Source organism: Adelges cooleyi, unplaced genomic scaffold, assembly GCF_023614345.1.
Source record: "Adelges cooleyi isolate 19-005CV unplaced genomic scaffold, UGA_ACOO_1.1 ACOO_flye_CR_arks_rails_tigmint_CR_PRNA_167, whole genome shotgun sequence".
Taxonomy (NCBI): Eukaryota; Metazoa; Arthropoda; class Insecta; order Hemiptera; family Adelgidae; genus Adelges; species Adelges cooleyi.
Genome location: NW_026095824.1, coordinates 1,154,142 through 1,170,494, shown reverse-complemented (window position 1 = coordinate 1,170,494; position 16,353 = coordinate 1,154,142). Strand labels below are relative to the sequence as shown.

The 16,353-nt window shown below is 36.8% G+C and overlaps 1 protein-coding gene across 1 annotated transcript in view; it reads right to left on the bottom strand.

The window, feature by feature from the left end:
• LOC126832820 (peroxidase-like) overlaps positions 1-16,353 on the bottom strand; it is a 30,265-nt gene that overhangs the window by 9,767 nt on the left and 4,145 nt on the right. Inside the window, exons 2-4 of the mRNA XM_050563801.1 lie at positions 9,867-9,942; positions 4,250-4,468; positions 1,473-1,643 (exon numbers count right to left, since the gene is read on the bottom strand). Of these exons, the coding sequence (XP_050419758.1) occupies positions 1,473-1,643; positions 4,250-4,468; positions 9,867-9,942 (466 nt within the window). The remainder of the gene's footprint in view (positions 1-1,472; positions 1,644-4,249; positions 4,469-9,866; positions 9,943-16,353) is intronic.

Genomic DNA, 16,353 nt, shown 5'->3' with positions numbered 1-16,353 from the left:
ATTAAATAGTATAAAGCACTTAGGAGCGCACGACTGACAATATGTATACATACATATATGCACGTGTAATGAAGTGATGCGCAAACAGTACCGCATTACACATCCTGTAGACCTCGTCGAAATCAAAATCTAATGTGTTTTAATTGTTTTCAATTACTGGTACACGTATTAATGGCCGTATGATTTATGTATAGGAAGAAGTAGCAAAATAAGAAGAAGCTGTCATCGCCGCCGACAGTAATTGCACATATGCGATAAATGATGATAATTTGATGATTATTATTATTATAAATATCAATATTATACAACACCCCCCCCCCCCCCGGTGTTACTGATACGCGCACGGTGACCGAACCAATTAACATGTGATGTTATGTGCGGAATCGAGCAGATGATACTATGCGGGTACTGCCGCACTACTGCGAATGCTACTTACACTAATACCATCGATAGGTAATGTTCGATGGTTTATGCAACCGTGACCGAAACTATGTCAAGTCTGTGACCTCGAAGTAGGCATGCATAATGCGAAAAAATACTACAAAGACGTAGACTTATGTTGGGGAATCTCGGTTTTCAATGCCCTCCGCTTTCCAAAAAAAAAAAAAAAAAATGTATTTATAACACAATTTATAATTTGGCGATTCATTTTTTTTTTATTCAGTAGAGATAATTCCCCAATGATTAAGTAGACGGGACGAGTCGTCTGTTATATTTGATTAACATATGGTGAAACAGTTTAATAATGAACTTGATATTAGTTTATAATTTTACCAAAACATACAGGGAAAAATTGTAAAGAGAACTTATACTAAGAACCCAAGTGGAGAAAGTTAAATTTTTACTCCATTTTAGACGGGTACATTTATTTACATACTGCTTTTAAACGAACCAACTGCCAGTAGGTGGAATAGTGAAAACAAACGTGGGAGTGTGATATTCAAATATTTTGTTATTGTTGACATATGATCTCAAAAAAAACTTATTTTATTAATGTTAAACTATTAAGTATTACTATTTAGACAAATAAAATATAAAATAAATACATATATAAATAAAATAATATATACATTTTGTTATTTTACAGTTTTTCATCATTCAATTTTTTAAAACGGCCTTTTTACTCAAACTATTAATGGTGCCTATAATAGAGTACAATACATATTATTCTCTTCTCTGCCAATCTATGTATTTATATTTTATATACAAACAAACACAAGCACACACGTTCACATAATGTAAATACACATATTGCATAATTAAATCTCTCCAGCGATTTTGCACGTAAGCTTGAGCAATGAAAGTTCAGCAATAACAGAACATGCTATTACTCATAAGACATGTATATGTAGGTACACGCACATGCACCACGTGGTGTCATTTTTCACGTGCCCGTTTGAAAGTAGAACCCCCCTCGGTGTGCAGACCTATCTAGTGCGGTTTCTTACAATACAACGCCTGACAAGACTTACCGGATTTCTCTGTGAGCAGAGTGACGTCGTGGGCTACCACTTGGGCCCATTGCATGACGGCCACCGTGAACCGTATGTCGGGCACGTTCCTTTCCGGAAACAGATTTGTGCGTATAAGTCTGGCGCTCGGAAGTACTCGACCGAATGCGGTCATCCGCGGTCTACTCTCGCCTGAAAAAAAAAAAATAAAAAAAATTGGTTATTAATCATCTACAGTACCTAAATCAACAGACGACTGTATATTATATATTGTTTGTTGTTGTCCAGGTTCGAGCGATTAAGGTTCGAGCTAAGTCTCTAGAAAGTGTAATGTTCATCGCATAACATGCCCGTTTGATATCTACAGTCTCATCATCATCGTCATTTATTTTGCACTTATAAACACGCTGTGGTGTTGGTCTCGAATAAACCGAGATCGTGTGTTGTCGACCGAGTGTGATTCGCATTTACTAGCGATAATAATTAATATATATATATAATAAACAATTTCGCTAGTCTGTTCGAGATCTCGGTCGGTTAATATATTCCGTTTTGAAAAGAAAGAGAAAATATAATATTGTATTAGTCATTTGTTTTGGCCAAGGCGCCCACGTCAATGTATCGTTGCCATAATACATTGTATGTGGTCAGATTTAATAAATCCGGACGTCCGGAGGTTATAAATCGCAAAAAAAAAACAGGTTTTCCTAATCAGGGTTTCCTCTTGTTAAATAATACCGGACAGACTAGACGGGCAACGGTATTCGGATCAGAAGTCCACTAGGTGTAGGAATCTAATTAATAATAGGGATTAAAAAAAAATAATAACGGCAATTAAATTTCTCGTAACAAATGGCCAATAATTATAGGTGCGGTGCAAATTTATAACAGTCTATTATATTGCGGTTTTTTTTCCATTTAGAGAGATCCGAATTGTATATATATAATAAACCAGTATACCGGCCGTAGGTTAAATGATAAACTCGCTGTAGGGGATATATGTGTAGAGCTTAGGGATGAAAGTTGTCGAGACATGCATATAAGATATAGAGCCTAACCACTAGAGTTTAAAGAAGCGTTGATCGATCGTTAAAAATTCGTAATTGGATAAAACAATAGACAGACATCAGTAGCACAACACGAACGTTTTTGTCGTTACAATGAACTATTGTTTCTCTTACCGCTATTGAATGTACCTACTATAATAATGGGTTGTCAAATAATTGGCCGGCATCGATGATTAAATGTATAACTGCTTGTCTAAATGATAATAAATAATTAGAACATCATGGTGGTTGCCGAACAGTCTAACAGTGAAGTGCGCTTCAAGTCTATATATATATATATATACAGTTTTTTTAAAGTAAGTATACGGCTCGTGGAAACTATAACAATGATATGATATAATTAGAATGGCGCAAGTTTGTTGTAGCGACCCTAGTACTTTGCTGAAATTGTATGGTATACCATTCGTTCTATACATTGATATTTGTTAGATGGGATCACCTAGTTTTCGGTCGACTACACGGTATACCGTATAACGTGTAATTATTATATCTTATTTGTACACCTAATCCTAAACGCTAAATAATGAAAATACCCGGTTTATAGCGTTTTTTTTAAGCTGGCAGGTACACTGCGATGTATGGCGGTTTAGGATAATTACCGCACACCGCCGTGCATTGACCGGCATATACCATCAGCGTCCACATTTTTATCTTAACTTGTCCTTGGAAGAACCTATCCGAGGTGCCACACATAATGATACCGCTATTGCCACACGACCACTGGACAGGACAGCAAATTTCGGAATAGTATCTAACAAATGTATTTATAATGTAGAGTACGGCAAGTTTTCAAAAACGTATTTGCCAGCACATTATATACATAGCGTATGAAGGGAAAATTTGTATTTTGAATAACGGTTGAAAAATTCCTGACTTCGATTTAAACATTTTTATATGTAATATGCAAAAACCAATGTTTATTGTTAATATGTCTGTTAGAAAAATACATCTAAGATTTAATTTATTTTATCAATTAAGACAGTTTTTATCAGACTAACACAGCCTCCATAAACAACATTTTTTTCTAAAAAAAAACTGTCCATATTGTTTTTTAGTGCAGCTTTACTAAACATTGAGATAGAAAACAGTTTCTTAGCCTATTGAGAAAAGAAAACTTTAAGACGTGCTTTATCAAAAATGTTCGATATTTTAAAAATAGATGATTAAAAAAATTGGTTTTTTTCTACTTTATGTTTACTAATAAAATAAAATAACTTTTTGCTGAAGCATATTAAGTTAGAAGTGTTAAAATCATAAATTTAAAATTAATATGTAGAGCGATGGGGTCTATTATAAATACTACATGGGAAACATGTTATATGGAAAACTACACGTGTGACGTTCACTTAACAGGTCCAATTAAATATTTTCTGAAGATGGCGAAAATTCCTAAATTTTTTGTCGATGGTATAGTACAGATGTCATACAAGTGCACCTTTTGGGGAAATCGAGTTAGGTTCTTGTGCTATATAATATGATATTATAAATTTTCAAACGTTGTTCCTGTAAATGTTTAAAAAAACTATGCAATCGATTTTTTAAGTGAAATCACTTGAACTCGTGGAGATTATCTGTACCTACGTTAATTGAATGGACCAGCCTATATTTTCTATGTGCTTTGGAAACACCCAAAACAACCCGAACAAACTCAATACAAATGAAGTGTGGACTATTATAATATAAATAATCGTACATATATCATTTTTTTTTTTCTTTAACCGTTGTACTTACCATCTTGGTAGGCGGCCGGCAGCAAACGGACCAGCGCCGTGTTGACGGAACCCCAGCCGGGTTGTTGCAAGTTGTTGCAGCTGCCGTCAAAACTCCTGTACCGGGCCCGGGGATTACAGGGTATGTCTGCCAGACAAATGTCAGCCACGTTCTGTAGGACCACGCTCTGAGCTCCGGTGACCATAGTGCCCGACGCCAATTGAGTGTCTCCGGCCGTACCTGTAACAGCAACCGCACAAACGTACAGGCAAACCGCACAACATTGCAAACCGCAAGACATATTATTTTATAATACATAAACAAGCATTTATTATATCGACGGCAAGATATTATTCGCGGCGGTAACACGCGACATGGCGGCGGTTGCCGACCGATTAAACACGAGGATGGACGGTCTAATCGAATTTCCATTTGAAAAGTGCTGTTCCCATCGACCTCGTCCCGGTTCCTGTGGTGTTTGGGAGTTTCTTTTCGTTCCAGGAGTGTGCACGTGAAAACTCCAGACCGACATATTATATAGATAAGGTGCACGGTTGCGACAAACCATAACGTGTTGTGTCACTCCACTATAATATTGTATCCGAAAAGTCCGAATGGCATCGCAATATACGACATAAAGTACATCGCCGGGTTACAGAAACACCAGAAAATCCATTCGAGCGAATCGCCATAACTCATCCGAACGTCGAGAAATAAACAGCGTCGCGAGTAAGATTTTTTATCACAGTCATCGATCAATTTGTCACTATAAAACAATACTATTGCCTAATGCATATTGCGCAATAATAATACGTATTCGTCTTTGCCGACGTTGACCAATTAACTCAGTTTTGACCCCGTCAAAGTCGAGGAATGGATAAGTATGGGTCAATAAGATCTGGCCTAGAGTTTCGTTTTGTTTAACTATAGAAATTATTTTGTTCTCCGCATAATATGTTCGCAACGTTAAGAGTGAAGAGCGCGACCAGAAGCTATTTTCGAAGAAGGGCTATAAACAAAACAAAAATATAAAACAACAAAATTGTACGTCTTATACTTTACTGTCGAGTTTTAATAGCGATGAAAAATAATATAGCTTTACAGCGACATAAATAGAGAATAAAAATGAAGGTCTATTTTGAAAATTTCGTGAAATTATTAAAGTCACTTTAATGACATTTATCACTTCTACAGCGGTGAGTTTTACGCTACTAAAATATTCAAGTTTTTGTTTCAAGAAAAAACATTTTTTAATTATTGCTAATAGTATACATATATTATTTTGTATGGATTACGTCCATTGTTATACTATGTAATTGTTATTCATGGAATTTGTAAAAAATATTTGTCGTTTCCTTGACATTTAGATGACTTTATGTCAATAAATTATTTATCTGTTTTAAACACATTGAAAATTAGTAATATTTTATTTTTATCAATAATGAGTTTGATTGATCGAGTTGGACACTGAATATATAATAACGTTTGATTTTATACAATGTCACAAGGAGTTTTGTAAAAATACTGAAAATACAGTTTGCTGTTATGTTGCTGGTTTGTGTATATTATTATATAATTAACCCTACAACAGCTAATAGATAGATTTTTGATAGATCTTTTGGACATCGAAATAATAATAGTGTATTTTATGGTGAAATAAAAATAATGTGATATGGTAGGTAAATTATTTTTTTTAATCACGAGAAAACTAACCGTGTAGCTCATCGCCATCTAGCGGAAAACTACACTCATCGCGCATCTCTTGTCAGACCGGAAACAATTACAGCATACTATTTTTTTTTTATTATGTCTATATACGAATATTCATCAATTCTGCATATAAATACCAAAAGTTTAGCACAATTGGAGATTTCGGATACGGGTTATAGAATTTATTTGCATTGTTGCCCGAAAAGAGGAAGAGATTTATTAACAATAATCCAAGTATTATTGTTATGAGTAACCGATGTGAAAATGTAACACCGCAATGGATTAGATTAATGGACGTTTTATTGGTCGACAAGTTTAAAACTTACCGAGTGTGCCCGTGGTTGGTTCGTCGGATATGAACGTTAATAAAAGGTTATCTATGCATGGAATTAAACTGTGTGTATTGTTACAACAGTTTAATGTGCCGGTCACTATAGAGTACAGCGTACACGCAAACACGACCAAAGCCTGAGCGAATACTAATTTACAACCGGGTTACTTCATACGCTATTGCAATACTTAATGACCACTGCGGTATATACTCTGTGTAGGTACAGAAGAGGATCAGGGCTTTTCGCAATACGAGTTAAAACCTAACCGCGCGGTATTGTGTCCGTATTATTCGAAAAAACGAAAGTCCGACGGCAATAAAAGTTATTAAGTTTTTGTAATATCAATATATATAACTACTGGGAACTGTGTGTTATTATTATGATGTTTTAAGAAGAAGATTTCGAATTTTAATTTAACTTCGCGCTTAGTGTATCGTTCGCCGCGATTACTCGCGCTGTCTTTCATCTCGGCCCATACTTGAAAGGCGAATCGCGATGGTAGTAAAAATATTATTACTATGTAGTTTATAAAGTGCCGTGAGGTCGTCCATTGTTTGATCCGCGCGACCTCGGCTATACGGTTACCCGTGGTTCATCCGCGAACATCCGGACATCGTCGGGTAAACGTTTCCGATTCGTGAATATTCTGCAACGGGTTGACTATAATGATAATAATAATAATAATATAATCATATTGTCCATGTGTATTCTCTTAAACGCGGTCGTGCCTTCGTGCGCGGACCATTAACGCCGAACAAACGGCATATTATCGGTTGGCGGGCGCACGAATTACCATTCAATTATTAAAAACCTTCCGAAACTATATAATAATTACGATCATGACCGATGATGCGGTATATTAATAGGAAATCGGTACCGGTTTTGTTGAAAAATTATTAAACGTCCGTTCAATCACTATATTATGCATCCATCCGCTATTTAGGTATAATACATATTATAGAAAACGCTAGAAAATGTCGTTTGCGTACAGCGCCAATGCAATGCCCGCCGTGTACATGGTATAATATAATATTAGTATTTAAAAATAGTACGAATCTCGTTCGTGGTACATACGTTTGTGGTTGGGAAAAATTAACATTGAATAGACTATTGCAATGCGCGCCGGCGTTAAGATGACTGTAAAAAAAAAAACTGGCATCTCAGTAATGCTCGATAAACGCGATAAAGCCATGCCGTTTAAGCGGATCAGCCAACGGACGAAGGACGAGCAATTAAATTTGTTTGGTTCGTTGCGGTTACGAGGAAGTCCCTATGTATGCAAATATTATACACCAATGGTCGTTAAGAATTACACGGTACTCGGAGTCAAGACCCGGACAATTTTATTATTAACTTAACTTCAGGCCGTTTCAGTTGTGGCAAACAAAAATGTTAAATTGTTAAGGGCACGTTAAACACTGCCAATGGCCGCTGGGAAGGTGTGATAAAAGAATTAACTATTAGCAAAAAACCCTCCTACGTTGGTATGCTAATTTATACAGACTAAAAAATTTGACTTTCTTTTTCACAGTTTTGTGTCGTCCGTGTCCATGTAGGTGCACATTTTTTGTTGGCTGGATATTTCTAAGCGCGTTCCAGTCTATATGGATCTTTGGGCACGATGAGTGTGTGAAAAAATCGCACAATGCGTAACGTTTTGCATGACAACAATCGGTTGATAATTAGTCGGACGCTATTTTTGTAGTGTTCAATTGAAACGAGACTTGTCGGCTATTTCGTACGCGGTTACGGATTACTAGCTTTCTGCTTTGGGACCGACAAATACATAAACGGTCAAGTCTTAAATGTAAAATAAAATAACACTATGCCATACGGGTATAGATATGCCTTGTGTGTGTTTCAGACGCATTCCGACGAATATGTAATTACATAATGCTGCGCGAACGACCTTTACGCGTTTTTTTTACCAAAAAAAAAAAAAGTTTATGTAAAACAAAAGTTGAGACCGACGTTTGTGTTTCGAAGACAGCAACGTTCATACTCGTTTCACGGCTACGAGTCCGACGAAAATGGTTTTTTTTTTTGTTGTAAAATTCTACATCAGCTATTGAAAAAAACACATCCCGAACGATTCGATTAGTATTTTGCCGTAAACGATCATAATCCGCGACAATAACACGATTAATACTTGTGAGATAATAAGTCTTAAGATTGACACCAAAATTTGGTTCGAACACTTTGTTTTGAGTGTTCCGAATAGGGATTTCTCGCGATACAAAATAAACGAAATAATTTTATACCGTCGTACCGTACATGCATATATCATGCTAAGAACGTTGAAGTCTAAGGCACCAGTGTTTTATCAAGGCCGTGTGGTCGATTTTACCGTTTTAACGCATCGTCGAATCCGTCTGTGTTATTTGCATACCGCCGCGTATTCATATTTTACATGCATATAATTATGTTTGATTTTGGACTTCCGTGTTTGTTGGGTTTTTACCGGCAGTTGTCGTCGTGTAATTAAATTTCTGTTGAAACTTTCGTCGTCAAAAGTCAAACAATTCACTGCGCGACCCGTGCGGTAGGTACGTGTGTCCGGCAACTGCACACACCTTGAGTAAACAATTTACTCTATACAGTCTACGTTAGACCTAAATATTGTGAATCTCGCTATAGAGTAAACGACAGAGATTGGTAATATACAAGCCAATTCGATAAATCGAAATAATAATAGAAGATAACATGTCATGTCTAACTGCCGCCGTTTGAATAGTAACTATGGAATCCTAAAACGGAAGTCACGCAAAGTACCGAAAAAACTAAGGGTGGTTTTTTTTATTAATAATAATATACATAAGGGTCTCGTGAACTCATAGGCAAATAAATCTTTAAGAAAATCGAAAAAAAATGTATACATTAAACGTATACTCAGAACATTGTAGCTAGACAGATAAGATGCTCAACGAAACTGATGTACAAGGACAAATAGATTATTAAAACGACTTGCAGTATCGATATTTTGAACATATAATATAATAACCAAAGAAATACACCGTTTTCTATAACGTTTTCCGATAGAACATTAATGGAACACTTAAATAGGAACTAGGGGATACCTAATCTATGTAGATTATAGATCCCATTTAGGGTATGCATCCTGGTTGTCGCCTGTACTTGTTAAGAGCTCAACTAAATTTCTCTTAGAAGTCAGGTTTAAAAGAAATTAAATATACCAGGAAATATGGTCGCCAATGTTGCCTAAGCGGATAACACTCAAATATGAGAAGACTTTCGTTTTAGACAAAGCGGATTTGAACAAGAAGAATTAGACGTATAAAGCTTTTAATACTTCTAGAAAAACGTTTACACAGCACAGCAATAATTGCTCAGCGCGTAGGCAAATAGTATGTTATGTGGTTACCGACTTTCAAAAATATAATAATTACTGTACAGCGCGGTTGGGCGGTCGCCAGATGATCTGAAAACCGCAAGCTAAAAAAACAATGGGAACACGGAACAATCGATTGGCCGGAGTAATTATTATTATAAAACCGAAAATAAAGATTCGGTTTACTACAGCGTTTAATAATGGTAATTATTATTATTAAGATCCATAACAATAACCGCCGACTCACCTATTCTGGCGTTCCATGGCTGTAACACGTCCAGGAAATTCTGCCTCTTGCTCCGACCGTTGCTCGTCGATTTGGTCTGAGGAAAGAAAAAAGAAACATGCACCATTATTACACACATTATTATATAAGAAATAATTGTAAAACAAGTGACACGACTACAGACTATCAGTGCTGACTATTATTGAAACTATTTTATAGCATAATATGGTCTCAAGTCACATCGCGCGCCCTTCGAGCCCAACGCGGGTGCGGTCCACCGTGGTGATAGTATTATTATGACTCGGATCCAACGACAGGACGGGTTAGATTATGCTTTCACTCAACCCGCACCGTCGTAGCCCTAAGCTGACTTGTGTATTTTGTGGTAATAGTGGCAACAGTTCAGGGACTAAACGAACCAGACAGTGGGCGACACGTGTTCCACCGAGGGATTATTCGTAGGGACAAGTATAAATAACAGCAGATAAATAAAATCTCAAGTAACGCGACATTGAAAGTTCACAATTTCAAGTTCAATATTAAAAAACATAACAAAGCGTTTCTGTTGTTTTACTACGATGCCCCCCGGGCTGCGACGCGTCTGACAACGGATAAGTGTGTTATTTTTTTCGGCTGGCGTCAATGTTGTTGTTGCCCAATCAAAACGATTTGAAGAATAATAATTGGTAGGAATTTTTGTTATAGTCGATTCCAATGTCATTGGGTTGTGCGAGGGAAGATCGATCGCCTGCGGATCGAAAATAACCACACACGTTTTTCTTATTCCATACGTCAATGTAAGACTACTCGAACAACACCTGCAATGACCTAACCCAACGGTGCGAATTCCCGACGATAAATAATCCTTAAATTATAATAATAAACGAGCGGACACGATTAATAATACTTAAGTGGAACCCGACCGAAAGCATTCACAACATGTCAATCTGTTTTTTTGTATAATATTTACATCGATTTACTAATCTAAACAGACGGGTTTTTTTCGTAAGCCGTTTGACATGATCACGTGCGCGTAATGGTGTATCATAATATTGGGTGACTAGAATAATCATATGCCGTACTTAGATACCTACAGTTTTGCATGTGGCCAATTCGTTATTGTCCTAGGGTGTTCGTGACTTGGCAATTTTGCGCTGGACGCCAATAAACATGTTATTTTCGTTAAATCTTATTTTCAATGTCGTTTTTATTTTTTTTGCTGGAGATTAATTGATTATTGTTACGATGGTAATGATGAGACATGATGAATGTATATGATTATATTAATAAATTACTATTTTGGTAATAAAAAAAAAGAAATAGGTAATTAATAACTAGAAATAATTAATCGCATAAACTTATTGTGTTTAGATTGGATTGTTTTTTGTTTAGTTTATTTTTTATGAATATTTTTATTTTTATTACAAATTCTCATAATATACTAATAGTGTACACGTGAATAATGGTCGACACGTTCGACTTGGATTATTTTTGGTTTTTAAATTATGCAAACCACCCGTTCTTCGTAGCTTCGTCTGACAATACAATAATAATAATAATATATTAAAAATAAAATATGACGTATGTGTTTTGATTTTATTAATAGTATCCGGAAAATAATTAACCGCTGACGTCTACAGAAAAACAAACAAAATTTCGTTAAAAACTTAAGTGGAAATGAGGTGGACAGGTGTTATTTAGTATTTTATTTTGACCGGTTCAGACTTCAGGAAATTCCAACGACGCATCTTGATACTACAAAAGCGGATTTAAATTGTTTTTTATGACATTTTTCAACTTAAGACTGGCCATGTTTCAAGAATAAATTATAATTAAGTATTTAGTTGGTATTTTATATTTCTGCTCAGTAATATCTGGTGCTTTTTTCGAAAAAAACCCAAACGGTTGAAAGAATACAAGAACATAAAAAATTACATTGACTTCAACATAAACTAATATTATTTACAATACTGTCAACGAAAAAAGAAACAAGTTTTGTTTAAGTGAGTTATAAGTTTAAAAGTCAGTATGCTTAAAACGATTGATGAATAAAATATATAAACCACCCAAAGATGGTGACTACAGGGTTACATTAGGTTTACTAACCAGTATAACAATAACAGTTGGCAATTTAGCATTGCAACTTTAATATTTTCTATAATAGTTTGTATTCTACCTATTATAACGCTGATGATAACACGAAGACGTTGGTTATCTACTAGTTTACTTAAACTTTGTAATGACTATCTATCTCAGTGGTGTAAAGATGTTTTGCACGATCGCAAAATATTGTATTATTACCAAATTTATTTGGCTGGTTACCAGATTATTGGTTGTATTATAATCAGCAAAACATATTATCGTGTCAAAATGTTTTATATTATATTTTATCTATTGTACCACTTAGGTTGAACGTTCTAAAAACAATTCAATGATGCTGGGGAATACTGTCGAAAACGAGTTTATGTCATACGTAGATTCTGAAAATGCATACGGTTTGGGGGGGTGGGGGGAGGTAAACGATCTATATCACATTATAACGGTTTTATGAGTCGTTTGATGAGTCGTTACACGCTTTTGATTACTGAAAATGTTTGACCTTTAGACTTTGGCACTTTTGCCCGAAAACACCGCCGAGTCGTGACTGGTTTGATAGTGTTTTCGTTTGTCAATTATGCGAATTACTTTGCCTGCGTGTGACGTTTGGTCGAATAGTGACATTCGAAAACAAAAGAATATCGCCGTCGTTTGACCTGCGATCATAAATTACACCAGACTGTTGACTCTTCGGAGCCGGAGGGTTTCGACCAGATGAAAACGTCAAAGCGTGGTCTTTTACAGCGGATCGAACGGCCGGGATGGCATGGCCGCAATGTCAAGATCGCACATTATACACACATACACACACCCGTGGTATGACAAAACGGTAGAAAGTCGATTTGCATGCGCACGACGACTCGCCGTCCACGACTTAGAGGACTTAGACAAACGTGTCCGCATAATGTTATTATTGTTATTGTCGTGAGCTAACCTACCTATGGTAGTATAACGATGGCGGCGGCGGCGACGACGAAGATGAGACGATGATGATAATAATAATAACAATAATAACGTCGTCGGGGAAAGACACAATTGGAATCGGCGTTACGTAGAGAGTAGTGGCACGCGACTTTCCGAAATACCGGACCGCGCCCCGGCTCATGTTAAATCACCGTGATCTACCGTAGCTAAAAGCAATTTTTGAAAATGTTCACAAACAACAAAAATGATTTCTTCAGACGGGCCGTTTTGAAACCAACTTTATTTGATTGTATGGTCACCGAGAACACGTTTTCAAAATGTCTTTTAGCCGGTTTTTTGAAACTAGACTCCTCATTTCATCAATGATTTTGCCGCAGCCGAAGGCCACTGCACCGCAGCAAGTGCATTAACGTATAATAATTATAACTATCCGTTTTATACATATGTATTCTGTTATATACCGTTATCGTTTGTGTGCAACCGAGTTAATTAAAATGTAATATATAACACTATACAGGCGAATGATAAGCCGTACGCGTTCAACGACTGTCGGGTGTTGGAACTGCCGTTTGGTCCAATTGCCGGAGGAGACTTAAACGGCCGGTAGGTATTCCGAAAGTAATATAGCGCAACATTCATTGCATTTATAATTGATACATAATTTCAAATCTAAATTAGTCGATTGACCCATTAAAAATTACCTACCATGAACTCTTAACGTCCAATACTGATGTATATAGTAAGATGTACTAATATTAAGTACCCGTGTTTACAAAACGAGCACTATAGATCCAATAAAGTAAAACTTTTATAATCATTATAAAACCCGTGTATTATGTAAGCGGTTGGCTTAATTTAAAAAGAAATTAAAGTTTTTAATACTTATTTTGTTTTTTCTTTTAATATAGCAGAAAAGAAACTATCATATATATTTTTGGCGCGGCCTTGCAAGTCGGCGACGGTGTATATTTTAAGAACATGATCTAGATCTTATATTTGTTTTTTTACCGCAAGCTAACATAACAGCGGTTGTTTTAGTAAGCATTCCATATGGGATGATAATTATAATCAGACAAAACACTATTAATATTAATCATTATAATGGTGTGCGCTCATCGAGTGCGATGGTTGGTAGCACGTGCCCGGCCCGGACCCGGTTGACATTGGAGGACACCGAATAATTTGCTGGTCAGTATAATATATGCGTCTATAGCGAATATTATACACATATATGCACCACGTGCTTTTGTGTGGAAATAACGGAATTATTGTAATGCGACAGTTACCTAAACCGAGCAAATATGCGAAACGGTCTTGACCTAAAATCCTAAACGATATATTACTGTTTTTATTTTTTGTTTTATTCTACTAATAACGTACAAAAAATATATGTTAAATAACAACCAAACAAGTGTTTCGCACGTCGTTTCTAACCTAGCCGACCGCGGATCGCTATTGTAAATAGACATAAGACAACAACTGCGAATGTCTTCTGTCGCGCGCGCGCGCTCGTCCTAAGTACAAGACAGTTTGAACAGATCTCATACATAATATATATATATATATATATATATCAGCATTAATGTAGTCACTTGTTTACAGTGGAAAACGCCATGGGTTTCCTGAAACCCGTGCCAACAGTACGACTCTATATTATAGTCGTACTTACAATATGTCGAACGACCCGACGTCGATTTATCGTCTAATTTATTTCTCAACCATTTACAACGTTATATACAATGGCCGAGATACCATCGACTGCTAGTAATACATGCGCATGCATGTCTATTAAACAGTTCTTTAAGTATGTTATTAACTGCACAATGGAATTGACAATAGACGCGATTGGTAGCCGCCACAGCGCTGAAAGGACAATCCGATAATGTTGTACGTAGACGCTTAGAAACAGCCATATCTACATATTACTATGTCAATTATTTATTTAAGTCCAAGTATCGGCGGCGTTTAAGTCCGACTGTTACCGGTATATTATAATAATAATATGTCCTTATCGTTAGGAGATTGTATTGAGAGTTTGCGGTGTAACGTTTGTAGGTATAGGCGCACAGCCAAAACAAACAGCGTTAAGGACTTTGAGCTCACAATAAAAAAAATAATAATTTTGTTGCGCCCGTATTATTGTATTGTGTAGATTTTATTGTGTTTTCGCGTACTAACCGTGTGAACGAATAATTATACACGCGGTCAATTAAAACGCTTCGGTAGTCGCCATGTCGCTCTTGGTGGGCACGGCACGCGGTGAGGCGGCGACCGCGGCAAATAAAGAAAACCGTCTTCAAACAGCCATTATATTACCTATTACTTGGCCGTGCGTCGAGATTAATTACCGTCCCCGCCTTGTCCGGCAAAGTACAATGAGGCAATTACCGTACAAAGTGCTCAGAGCACGCGCAAATCCTTATGATGGGCGACGCGACATGCTTTTTCTCATGGAACCGGCGCAGAGGATCCCCTTGGAGTTTCCGTATCTCTGTGTTACATCGTTTATGGTCCTCCGGTCTTGACCAAGGTCGGCAAATAACGGTGGTCGTGAAGCGCGCACACGTTAACTGTGCAGCGGTTGTTGTGATTTGTGAATGTATGTATTATAATTTATAATATTATATTGTTATATCATTTGTGTGTGCTCTACGATTGAAATATACCCGTTGTCTTGCCGTACGCCGGACGCGTTTAACGATACGGCTGTATTATTGTATATTATTTTAAGCACTTTAATCATTACCCCGCGATCGAGCAGCGACGACACCGGTCAGACGCACATTAGTGTACCGCCATATTATATTATTATGTATAGCCTAAAACTTAAAAGCCTTGACACCAAAAAAACAAAAAAACAGAAGAAAAATATACGGAGTAATAATTTTTTTTCGACGACACCTCGCTGGCCGTCAGCCGATTCGATGGCATTTGACGAGTGGGAACGATTGGCGTTTGTGTTTCTCACACTGCGGTAGCACTTTGGGGGTTATCTTGAGTGAAATCCATACTGCATCACGATCTGCGTGTGCGTACGTAGTATACGAGATGACAATGAGGTCGATTTGAAATTGGAAAAAAAAAAAAAAAACACCATCGGCCGATAGTATCAAATTCCGTTTTTAGACTTGGGCGTAACGCGCTCGGCCGATGATTGCTATTATCGGTATGCGAGAAAACATAACAATTCGAAATAGGTACAGTGTGTAACATGTAAACATTTACAACAACTGCTGCTGTGTTATCCGTGCGTGGTTTTAGGTCAAGACCGTTTTCAGAGATTCCTTCGTGCGTGTGTGTCATGTGTGTCATGTGTGTCTTTAAGACACTCGTAACTCGCATGCGATATGGATATACCCCGGAATGACCATTGGCGCGCGCCAATATTATGCATCAGCCTATATTATAGTAGACGGCATTGTTGTAATATTTTATTGCGCACACATAACCCTAACGAAAATAACATAATGTACCGCGTTTCGACACG